Source organism: Mytilus edulis, chromosome 3, assembly GCF_963676685.1.
Source record: "Mytilus edulis chromosome 3, xbMytEdul2.2, whole genome shotgun sequence".
In the NCBI taxonomy this organism is placed as follows: Eukaryota; Metazoa; Mollusca; class Bivalvia; order Mytilida; family Mytilidae; genus Mytilus; species Mytilus edulis.
Genome location: NC_092346.1, coordinates 60184080 through 60197503, shown reverse-complemented (window position 1 = coordinate 60197503; position 13424 = coordinate 60184080). Strand labels below are relative to the sequence as shown.

Sequence of the window (13424 nt, the reverse complement as noted above, 5' to 3'; positions counted from 1 at the left end):
ATATTGTTGGTATTCATTAGACATTGTAACATAGTGTTACAGGTATCTAAGATATACACCTAGAAATTAAAAAAATACCAAGAATACGGAAAAGGGGGAGGGCAAAACAAATGTTCTGTGAATGTGATCTGACCAAGTACGTTCTACCTGACATGATCTGACATGTATGAATGTCTAACCACTTACAATTTTAGTTTATTTTTCCGTGCGTTAACATGAAGTGATTACATATTTCATTATACATAAACCATTATATAAAAAATACAATGGTATTAATGTATCATAGTTTGTATCAGTTTATCATGTTTTAATATGTGGTATACCTCTTTGTTTTCTGTTAACTCATTTCATTTGGGCAAGGTGAGCTAGAAAGTATGACAGTTGAAATAATTTAAATGGGGCACTAGCTACGAGAAATATTTACAAATTTAGAATATGATTTGTTTTGTTCAATCATTAATGAAACTTGCAAAGAGTGAAATAATAATTCGCTTTTAGCGGCTGTCAAGATGGTTTAATTTTGTCAAAATAAGCTAAAAACATCAAATGCTAGTGAATAATTCGACCTCATTAGATCAGTATTCATGTGAACTTCAATTTCACTCCTTAGCTAGAGATTGATAACGCATGCATTGTGCGTGTTGAGTTATTTTAAGGTAAAGTATGTCAACATTGAAAGTGAAACAAAGGTAAATCATTTGATTGGCTGATTCGATCGACAAAACATCATTGTTATGGAGGTAAAACGCTGATTAACATGTAGTTTTAATCTATATTATGAAGTTAAACAGAACTAGAAAAATCAAATTGCACGAGTCCAATTCTCTTTAAAGATATAGGAAGATGTGGTATGAGTGCCAATGAGACAAATCTGCATCCAAATCATAATTTATAAAAGTAAACCATTAAAGGTCAAGGTACGGTCTTCAACACGGAGCCTTGTTTATGTTTTTATCATTTATATGACCATCGGAGGTTTTCGGAGGCCCACAACTCAATAGTAAATTCATGATATTGCGTCTAGACTAAAATACACACGAAACGAAGTTGCATATTATCGAGCCCATGCCCTGTAAATTGTTTATTTTATACTTTTTAAATCATACTATTTTTTTTATAGTCACAGTGACTTATGCCAGCAACAAGAGACAATAACACCTCTGTTTCCTATAAATTGTATAAAAATTTTATCTACATGTTATCAAATTATTATCTACATGTTATCAACTATACAAGCAACTTTATAAATTTGTATATGATTAAGATAACAGATAAATATTTGACCTTGGCCACCAAAAGTAGTATTACTTGTATCATTAAGTAGGTCCTTTAACACATTCTTTGAGTTCATATAGACCATGCCGCCGACAGTCCCTCACGGATATACCGGGGAAACTTTTCCGGATTATTTCAATTCGAATGCAAGACCGAAAATTACAACTCAGAAACTAGGACAGCTCTCAGATGACGAAATTAAACAATTCTTTGAAGATGTAAGTACAAAATGAAAATATTATTTTATAAACATTACACGGAACTCAATTAGATTTGGTTGTCAATTTTGGTGGTTTTGATCTGATACGCCAAACATTCATAATAATAATTTTAAAAAAAAGCGCTTTACGAAAACTATAATTTGTAGAATGAGGTAACACGTTATATGTCAACATAATGGTGAAAACTTTTGTTATAGATTTCATGCTTAGATAAATGATAATTATATTCTAAAACAAAATATTTCAATGTTATTTTATTTCGATATCATTACAAATTTGAAAAGGGAATAAAAGAAGACAAGTCTCGAAATGCCATGATTTCCCCCCCATTTTAACGTTATCGCCTGTCATAGATCACTTCGTGTTTTGATTGAAAGTTGTTTTAATTTTTCAGGGGTACGTCATCGTGGAGAAATTTTTCAATAGGGATGAAATAGATCCATGCAGAGATGCTGTTAATGAACTAGTAGAAGAGTTGGCACAAAAACTGTACAACACCAAGCGCATTAAAAGTATGTACTGGGTTTTGTTAAATAGACTAAGTCCTTCCATAACCATAGATGTCTTTCATGAAAGTACGGCTTTTTTTGTAGTGGTTTTACAAAATTTTGGAAATTATTTCATATTAAGGAATAATTCTCCTTCTTGCAAAGTTCTGATTCCTTTCCCACCTTTAGCTAATATTTTTTTGGTCCTATTTGGTTATAACTCTTCATCTGATTGATAAGCTATGGTTTTCTAACGTTTTGGCCTCGAGCATCACTGAAGTCACATTTATTGTCGAAATACGCATGCATCTGGCGTAGAACTTTAATCGTTAATGTTATTTCAAATAAGTATGAAAATCCAGTAAAGATGTGCTAACCAATATATCAGATATTTCATCATCATAACCAACAAGTACAAACAACAAAGCTCAATTGACGATATTTTCATAACATTTAATTTCTAATTGTCATTTAGTATATGTATGGCCGTGTGAGAGAGAGAGAGAGTGCTGGGCAATTAAATAAAACAAATAGTAATAGTTATCCTTATGTGATTTCAGGTTTATATCGAGAACTCGGATTCTTTGAACGACTGACTGCCATTGAAAAAGATTTTCCAGGGGCCAATATTCTTCTTCACAAAGGAGACCAGTTAGCCCAGGTGAGTTTCAATATTGTGGGTTTTTATGTAAAGATTCGAAGAATGGAATGAATTGTAAGTTTAATTACAATAAATAAGACCAAAGTATATATTTTTATTCGCAATTATTAAAATCAGCTTGGAATGTACTCAAGCCCCAAAACTCTATAAGATTTTAAAGACTAACTGTTTGAGAACTCGTTTTAAAAATCGACAAAAAGGCTCGATACTATGTAGCTTTGTATACATAGCTGTATATAGAACATAGGGATATAAAAAGTAAAATCACAAAAATACTGAACTCCGAGGAAAATTCAAAACCGAAAGTCCCTAATCAAATGGCAAAATCAAAAGCTCAAACACATCAAACGAATAGATAACAACTGTCAAATTCCTGACTTGGTACAGGCATTTACTCATGTAGAAAACGGTGAATTAAACCTGGTTTAATTAATAGCTAGCTACACATTAGATGTTTTATAATTGTCTTTGCTCATGCTATTATGATATCGATACAACACCGCCTGTACAGTACCCAGCGCTATAGACCAGTTTATTGAACTTTGTTTTTACGTACTTTGTTAAGTCCCGAATGAGTAACAACAAGAGCAACATCTTATAAATTTAAAGGTCACCGTCTCCAAGTTCAGTTCAACGACATAAGCTTAGAACTGAAATGGAAACAACATACTTATCAAAATAACTACTAAACCATGTACATGCACATGTGTATGATGATGCATTTATAAACTACTTTTAGTGCAGTATTGATTAATTTGCATTACGATTAAGGAAAAGTTGTAATTGTAAATTGTTGCATGATACCATAAATCGAGCTACTAAAGAAGTAAACAAGGATGAGCAATTTTTCTCTATAAACAACCTAGTAAAACCTTTATCTCTCCGATTAATATTCAGATCTATCGGAACTCATGTATTCATATAAGCATAACGAAATTAGAGATCTATATCTTAATTACATTGAAAACTTAATCCTCTTTATAGGCATTCAAAGACTTATGGAGTAATGAACGAATGTTAAACGTGGTGGAACAGTTAATTGGACCCGAAATAGCAGGACATCCTGTGTGGAATTTACGAACAAAGACTCCTCAAAATGAAGCTACAACAGTACCTTGGCACCAAGGTAAACAGTGCGTTTTATTCTGACATAAATAAAGTATTCTACTTTAAGTTGTGATTGATATTTGAAATTAAATCTATTAATTTTGGAAAAACATCCTTTTACCAATCATGTACCAGATTTATTCCCATTCCTGCTCTAAGACGGAAATTGGTAGTATTTGTAGATTTTTAAAAAGTTGACACGCATACATCCACTTGATTTCAAATATTGATGTACTTCAGCTTGCATTAAGTTTAACCTGTTTTTTTAATCTTACCAAAATACTACAATTTTATCATAGACATAGTATTACCAATATAACAAGTAATACAGAATAACTTCACTATTTTTTGCATTTCATCATGTAGACCACGAATACATGACCTTTGAAATATGCATTGTTTATTTTTTTAATCTGAGTTAGTGAAATTTTCATAATCTATAACATTTGTTTGGATAGATAATGGTTGCCCCCACCCCAAATATAAAAAATATTTCTGTCTAGGGATTCAATATAAACATGGTCCACAGTTTTGTTAAAAAAAACTGCTTTTGTTTTGCGGTTATCTCGTCTGTGTGCAGCCCGTTTACGTTTGACGTTGATCTCCAAATTCATCCACTAATTTCTATTTCTTAAGATAACCGTTGATTTTTAATATTCTAAATTGCTTTTTTTGGGTAAAACTTACTAAACGGGTTTATTCTTCACAGGAGGCACACACAGCGGACAAAATAAAAAAAATACAGAAATTTCAGTCTTTGACAGTATCAACATTTTATTCCACATGGATCGAATATAGATTCGCCGTTAAAGGGGCACCAGTTGTCGAATTCATGTTCACCGATTTGACTCAAATTCTCATATTTGACTTATAACAATGTAAAACATTTATCAAAAATATTAAAAGTATAAAATAAACCATTTACAGGGCATGGGGTTGATAATAATTATGTAGCTTCGTTTTGTGTGTATTTAGTTTAGGCGCCATATAATTAACTAAAAAAATGACTATCCAAAGACCTCCTATGGTCATATAGGCGAAATTAACACACATATAGATATAAATAGATAGCGAACTCGTGCAATAGGAATTTTATAGGTTTGTTTAATTTCTAATTATAGTTAAACATATATGTTAATCGTCGTCTTGACCTGTATAGGAATGATTTTTTGGGGATCGAATCATTCATTCAAATGATGTACATTTGTTTCACTTTCAATGTTGACAGTCTTTCCTTTTAAATAACTGAACACGCACAATTCATGCGTTATATATATCTAGCTAAGGGGTTAAATCAAAGTTCACATGAATACGGATTCAATGAGGTCAAATTATTCACTTGCAAGTGAATAATTCATCATCAATGTTTCTTAGCTTATTTTGACAAGATTGAACCATACTGGCTGATAATAGCGAATTATTTCACTATTTCACTTTCATCAATGATTGAAAAAAAAAAATTATATTTAGACTTTTTATAAATCTCGTTGCTAGTGCCAATTTAAGAATTAATTTGTTTGCCCGTTTTATCATGTGCATGATGGATGCCCCTCAGCTTGGTTGATTTTTTCATGAGCTTCTTCTCAGAAACCGACAATCATGTCGACTGTTGCAGTTTCCATATCTTAAGAACATTTTAATTACCGTGATCTACTTTGCATGCTTCATAGATTTTTTATTTAACCCCAAGAATCAACGACGAAAACTCTAGACTTGTCTTAACATCGTATTTTTCTGCAACATAATAATTTGAACTAACAATCCGTGATCATGTCCTGCGTTACACCATTGGCAAGTCAGTTTGAATACGTTTTGTGGTTTATTTATCAGATATCATTAAAAACACAAGGGTTTGCAATTGGTTCATACAGAAAGTGACCTATCTAATATTTTTGTAGTTGACTTATAATTCATTGCATCAAAGCTATATGACGACTTATTGTCTTGCAGACTGTGGTTATTTAAATGTCGACTGTTATAAAACACTCCAACCAACAGCTTGGATTCCATTGCTTGATGCAAACGAGAAAAATGGTTGTATGCAGGTTTGTTCAATATTTTCATAGCATAGCTGATTTCAATTTTCAAACCCGTTCGGGTATGTACGGTATACAAATACACAGTAATGTGAGGTCTGATTTGAGACGTTTATATGCACGAGTGGGGGTCAATATTTGATATGTGATCAGGACAACAATACTTGATATTATGTGTTACTTAGAGATCATAACGTAGGCTTGTTTGACAAACAATGTGATCTTTTGTTGCTTTCATTCTTGTCTTTTTATTGGAAAAGCGTGTGTTTCATTGGCTTTGATACCACACCTCCTTATTTCCATATGACATATATTCAATAGCTATCGGTGGGGTCAAAGTTCTAGATTCTGTTTTGTTTTTCTCAGAAACTCTGCATGATATTTCAAAAGTATTGAGTTTGGGACTTCATTGTCGATAATAAATCTGTATCTGAGTAAGGGCTTTCGACTTTGACCAAATTTAGATTTTAAAGTTGTTTTTAACACCACACATTTTTTGTGAGGATTTCTTGATAATAATTAATGACTTTAAGTATGATATTTATAGGTGGCCAACAAAGGGCATAAGAAAGGTCTTGTAGCGCCACACCAATGTTGTTATGGTGGCACCTGGTATGTCATGTTAGAAGAGCAGGAAATGATGAAGACATTGGGTAGGTAAATAATCCGAAATCATAGATACTTAACTATTTCCAGCTGCATTTACAGTTCTAATGATGTGCGTCCGTTTGAAATTTCCTTGGAGTTCTGTATTTTTGTTACATTAAGTTTTACACCAATGTTAGGCGAGAATTAAACACTCACATAAATGTTTAGCACATCTAAGACACTGTAATTCGGTAGTTGTTGTTGGTGAATTTCTGTCATATTTGCTTTTCGTTTAATTATTTTGTTATAAATCAGACCGCTTCGTTCTTTTTGAATTCTGTGTTGAACATGTTATCATGTCTTTATTGGGTTTGCTTACTGTTGGAGGTCGTATGGTGACCTATAGGTTTTTAAAATCCACTCCAAATGTCTCATTAGCAATTTATTAGTACACCACCTTATATTTATATAGAAACAAACAAACATGCACATCATGTAACCACATTTATTGATATACAAACACAAACGAAACACCTATTCGCTAATCTTAGTTATTGCCATATAAAATAAGTCACATTAACTTATGATGTTCTTATTAACAGACGTCGATGTGGATAAAGACATAATAACATGTCCAGTACCATATGGTGGTATGCTATTATTGAACAACTTAATACCACACAGAAGGTATTTTTATATGGTTCATGATTTTCAGTAACTTAGTTAAATAAATAAATAAAACTTTAAAATGATCAGACTAGTATTATATTTTATATTCTTATATTATACTGTTTTTGTTTGAGCGTAATGAGTCTTAAGTAGACGAAACGCGCGTTTTAAAAAACTAAGGCTTTTCTACCCCAGGCATAGATTACCTTAGCTGCATTTAGCATAACTTTTAGGAATTTTGGTCCTTAATGCTCTTCAACTTCGTACTTTGTTTGGCCTTTTAAACTTTTTTGGATTTGAGCGTCACTGGTGAGTCTTTTGTAGACGAAACGCGCGTCTGGCGTATATACAAAATTTAGTCCTGGTATCTATGATGAGTTTATTGGCAAACCGAATTATAATCAAGCTTGGTATTTTTGTTGTCTTTGTAACGAGACTAAACTAGATATAGCTATAACTTTTTCTTTTCAAGTCTTCCTAACATGACAAAACAAATCCGTTGGAGCTTAGATTTGAGATGGCAAAGACCAGATGAACCAGCAGGATTTTATGGAATGAAAGAACCTTTGCTGATGAGAACAGAAAAGGACCCTAACTTTAAAATTGATTGGACTCCATTTGATAACGTTGACAGACGCGAGAAACAAAGAGAAGCAGTAAAAGATGTCTTGCCGGTATGTAGAATTTCAATACTTGTAAGATTGTCTTAATGTATAGTTCAATTTCTATTCACGCCCCTTTGAAGAACTATAACTGTACTGAAGTGACTATCGGGCGTAAGGCATTTTTATTAAAAAAAATACAAACTCTGTTCGATACAAGTTGCTTTGAACGGAGGTATAAGCTTATATTTGCAGTGGTTTGAGCAAGTGAAAGCTAGTTATCAATCAGGGGCAATGATGATATTTATATAAAAAAAATAAGATTAAAAACACGTTGTCTGTTTGTTGCGTCCGATGCACTGTTCTGGTTTCGGTTTATATCGTCTCGTATTGTGTTTTCGACCGTCTGACAAGTTTCCAGTTAAATCCTGTTTCCGTGTTATACCATTGACAATTGCCTTTGTTTATATAAATATGCGTAATCTGTGGTTTGATTTGTTGAAAGCGGCATCATTGTTATTCACTCTTGTTACCAATTTTATTCTACCAAGTAAATATTAAAGAAACAAGGCTCATGCTTTGCAAAATATTTATGAAATGGAATGACCATGCATGCATATTGTTTTATTTTCAATTTTCAGTTACCTGATGATCCTGAATTTGACACCACCATTCAAGGACCATGGATGAAAAAGTGGGACATTGTCCATATGAATCAACATACTTCAAAGTTAACAGAGGATTTATTTAGTTCATGGCACGGACATAAGTCTTAACAAATCATTATCTTGTGACATATTAGGTTTCAGTGTTCATTATGAGTATCATAGACTACTTTAGTATTACTTTACTTTAGGCTAAAACCCTACACTTTACAAAGTGCATTGGTTTTTGTAATTTGAATTGGGAAATTCCTTCAATGATAAATTCATAACTTTTATTTTTAGTACTTTTACATGTTAAAGCATCAATGATCTAACATTGCATTTCAGAATATAAATTAGCTGTAATTAGAGAATTATAACACTTAACTTTTGTACGTTTAATAAAATGTATTTGTTTTCAACTATTATATTTTCGTCATATTTAAAATTATTTGTTCTACACGAAGAATTTGCATCAAAATCAACAGAAGCGTGAATAATTTCTATGCATTATTCATTTATAATTAAAAAAATATGAAAAAATATGTTTTTGAATGTGAACGAATTGCTTACGTGTTTATTGTTTGAAGTCGTTCGGTTAATTACCTGCATGGTACAGCCCATCTAATGTTTTTACAAAATACAAAACATTATTGAATACATTAAGATCGATACGTCTATTCCTTCATATTTGTACATTTGTAGCTGAACATGGCAATAATTATACTATCCATAATTTCAATTTGGTTTTTAAACGCTTGTTCCCAAGCACAAACTGGTGACAATATGAAAGCTTTGATGAAAAAATTGTTCATAACGGACGGTTATAACAAAGAAGTGCGTCCAAGTTTAAACCAGTCAGAACCCTTACGAGTGGATTTAGACCTTTTTCTTGTAGCTGTAAATGGTATCGACGAGGTTAAACAAAAGTTGATAACAACTGGATTTGTCGACATATATTGGAAAGACGAATATCTACAGTGGACACCTGCTACATATGGAAATTTGTCAACAATCTATGTATCACAAGATAAAATTTGGAAACCAGATATTTCTCTTCAAAACGGATTCAAAAAGCTAGACGAACTTGGAAACGGTTTTATTAAAGTGATCATTGAAAAAGATGGTATGTTGAGATGGTCACCCTTTGAAATATTCGAAACAAAGTGTGATATTAACATTGAAAAATTTCCATTCGATGAGCAAACGTGTGATATTATTTTTGTTGTGTGGTCATACAGTATTTCCCAGATAAAAATTTCAAAGGGATTGAAAGGAATTAATTTTTACAATTTCAAAGGTAATGGGGAATGGAAAGTTGTGTCGACTTCAGCCACCGTAGATTCATCTGCAGAAACAAGAGTCAAGTTTTCCCTAACTGTACGCAGAATCCCTACATTTTATTTGATAAATGTTATCGCACCTATTGTGTTATTGGCTATTTTAAACATATTTACATTTGCACTACCAGTAGACTGTGGTGAGAAGATGAGTTACTCTATTACAGTTTTTCTGTCGTTTGCCGTATTCCTGTCAATTGTCAGTTCAACACTCCCTAAAACCGCCGGCTCTATTTTGGAATTTTATTTAATGTTTCAACTTGGAATGGGTACTATCGTTGTTATAGTAACAGCTGTGGAACTCCGATTACACTTCCGATCAAAGCCTGTGCCAAAATGGCTGCAAGTTGTCTTTACTCTATCGTTTATCAAATACATGCGAAGTAAAAAGACTGTTGGATGTTCTGACAACAATACTCAAAACGATAGTGCTATAATGAATGGTGAAGTCATTAAGACGGAAAACACCGACATTATAGAATTAACATGGCCAGATATAATTGCAAGAGTTGACATGATTCTGTTTTGGGTTTTATTAGTCGCAGTCATTATTACAACATTACTCATATATCTTCTGCTTACTAATTAGTTAGATGCCATATTTTTCATCAGATCAAAGTTGGAATTTTGGGTTTTATAACTTTTCTATTAACTAGAATGTAAGGGGAGCGCACTTTTGTATCGATAAGACTAGAATGCATGACATTATGTTATATTTTGGCTGTGACATGGCGGGTAATGTATGTATAAGAGATGTCTCATTGAGACTCATACCACATCTTCTTATATTTATCTATAGCAGGTAATGATAACTCCAATCGAAACCAGTCTCGATCTGTTTGAAGTTCAGGATATTCCCTTCAAATTTTACATTGAGTGGTAAACACATATTCTATATGGATAAACGAGCGTTTAACATTGTTCAAGTGTCTCTTATTTATAATTACAAGACAGCATACTAAGATATGACTTACCTGCAATATGATTAAAATATAACTATTGTTAGTCTTTCAAACCGTATTGGCCTAAGAAATAAGAAAAAAGTCTCTCGTGTGTAATTTTAATTGCGGACGATATGAATGAAAATTTTTTTGTGATTTTTTTCTCTCGGAAAAACCAACTGGCAATTAAGGGAGTGTGTTGAGGTATATACATTATTTCACGTTGATAAAAGAAAAAATATTTTGTTTTATGGTAAATGTAAGATTATTGACTTAAAGAATCGAGAATGACCTCTGAAGTAAGAGAGTAAAACTTAGTTAAAGTATTCATTTCACTGGGGTTACTCTTGAGGGGACGGCATTACATTCATTTGCAACTGTTGAATATATCTGAAATACTTTTTGTCAATAGAGTTAATATCATATCCTTTTGATATATGCATAACTGGTAATAGTTTATATTTTTTTTTTTTTTTTAAAATAAGACAATGAAGTAGATAAACCCGGCTTCTTTGTGACCCCAATAGAAATACTCTTCACACTTGATCTCAATCGTGGCAATGCCAAATCAAAATAGTACCATACAAAACTGTAATAATGATAATAATAATAATAATTTCTACAATACATTTTTTGAGTAACAACACAAATATTTCTTGTCTTTTACGCATGGTACGATGATCAGCAAATTTATACTGTTATTTTAAGACAAAACGTGTTGTATTTATTAAAAAAAATATTATTACGAATAAGCGTTTAACCTAATCATATTATTTCAGTATTTACATTCTTCAGAATATTAATACAATTTAGTTAAACTGTTGCTTTTGTATGGCTATAAGTATGTTTTTCATTTCGTGAAACTAATTAGTTCTACATTAAGTATTTTGTTTTCGACAATACTATACAGCCAAGAAAGCGTGATAAAATTTATGCATTTTCATCTATGATTTAAAGAAATATCAACATCTGTTTATTTGTGATTTCATTGTTTACGTTTGAATTGATCGAAGTCATTCAATGAAGAAAACTCTTGGTCCAACCCACATAATCCTGTCACTGATCACAAATATATTATTAAAACACGAAGATCGATCATGCTTTTCTTGTGTTGTACATTAAGAGAGGAGTTTTGTCTACCAAACATTTCTATTTTGTTTTCTGACACATAAAACAAGCACAAAGAAAGGAAAGCTTTAGTGTCTTATTTATTTAATACATTCTTCTTCCAAATAATGCCCATATGCAGCATACTGAATATTTTGGAAAGAGGCACATGATTACAAAAAGGGTTAAACGCGAAATTATTGAATTTGGTAGTTTGTTGTGTTGTCACTTGAGTGTCATGTGTACTATTGTTTGTCTGTTTGTCTTTTCATTTCTAGCCATGGCGTTGTCAGTTTATTTTCAATTTATGAGTTTGACTGTCCCTCTGGTATCTTTCGTCACTCTCTTGAGACGGCAATATCTCAAGTCACAATGCTGTGATTACATGTTTTTCGGGAGACAGTTTGCTTTAGTCATTAACTATCTTTATGTACATTAATATAAAAAAGTACGACGAAAATTTCGCGTATTTATACTCGATATATAGATACACATAATTCTTACAAAAACGATATATAGATGTGTCATCAGGATTTTCGACTAAACATCTTTTTAGAATTCTTACTACATTCTTTATACAGTAAAATATGATCTTCAGACATATTGTGATGACGTATGTTCAACCATCGTTGCCAATCAGATGTGAATGATAAAAATAAATTCATAGATTTACTACAAAAGATTTAAACTAATTATTACAATTTTACAGATATATCAAACTTTTTTCACCGGTTTACACTGATATTTCCAATGCTCAATTGAAAGATTGATTTATCGATTTAACAAAATGAAATTCATGAAAACACGCCTCTTTCTTTAGGTCAAAATTCTGGACTATTGGATTGACAAGATATTTGTGCAATTTGGTAGATTGATATTTCAACAAATAGATACGATTCTAATGGGTATTAAGTGTGCAACCCTTCTGGTCGACTCATGTTTGTTGATATAATATAATCATATGTAGACTTTAAGTGAAACCTTTTCAAAAACAAAAACAATCGTTCAAAGTAATTTAGTTTTACATTCATCTATGTTAAAAATGATAGTGTTATGTCGCAAAATAACCTTTATCTCAGATAAATGTAAAATAGCAAAAAATACCGAACTCGTTGAAAATTATAAACGGATAGTCTTTAACAAATGGCAAAATAAAAAAAAAACCCAGATACATCAATTGAATGGATACCAACTGTCATATTCCTGACTTAAAACAGACATTTTCGTATGAAGAAAAGGTGGATTATACCTGGTTTATAGCTAGCTCTCACTTGTATGACAGTAGCACAAAATTTCCTTATATAAACAACATAATATAAAAAAAACTAACATATATAATAGATTAAAATATCTCAAATAGGGATACAGCAGCCAACATTGTCTTTATCACTATAAAAACAAAACAAATATGTCAACAAAAAAAACGAAAAATGGTTACATATAGCCCCCACGGTTTGATTTTATAAGAATGTAAGTAAGATATTATAAGGATAAACATTTTAAACAACAGTTTGTTTGATAATTAAATGAAATAGTTAGATTTCACGTTTTATCTGTCATTTAAAATCCGTACAATTGAATAGCTAAAAATAATTAAAGGAAGCTAGTTGCTGGACTACAGAACAAACAATCAAGAAATCTTCAAGTCTGTTTATTAAAAAAGTGATATTCAAGAATTTGATCATAAGTTTAAAAGCCCTTTGTAAATGTTTTTATTCAAATAAGCAATATAAAATTCAGTTTTC

The 13424-nt window shown here is 31.6% G+C and overlaps 2 protein-coding genes across 2 annotated transcripts; both read left to right on the top strand.

Moving 5' to 3' along the window:
* The first annotated feature begins 1284 nt into the window (after positions 1-1284).
* On the top strand, positions 1285-12359 carry LOC139516967 (phytanoyl-CoA dioxygenase domain-containing protein 1 homolog). The gene is made up of 9 exons (XM_071307452.1): positions 1285-1493; positions 1891-2008; positions 2545-2645; positions 3630-3771; positions 5703-5797; positions 6336-6441; positions 6979-7063; positions 7518-7719; positions 8289-12359. The coding sequence occupies exons 1-9, from the start codon at positions 1359-1361 to the stop codon at positions 8421-8423; spliced, it is 1119 nt and encodes a 372-aa protein (XP_071163553.1). The 5' UTR covers positions 1285-1358; the 3' UTR covers positions 8424-12359.
* LOC139516966 (neuronal acetylcholine receptor subunit alpha-6-like) lies at positions 9003-12359 on the top strand. The gene has a single exon (XM_071307451.1). The coding sequence runs from the start codon at positions 9003-9005 to the stop codon at positions 10218-10220; it is 1218 nt and encodes a 405-aa protein (XP_071163552.1). The 3' UTR covers positions 10221-12359.
* Positions 12360-13424: the final 1065 nt, after the last annotated feature.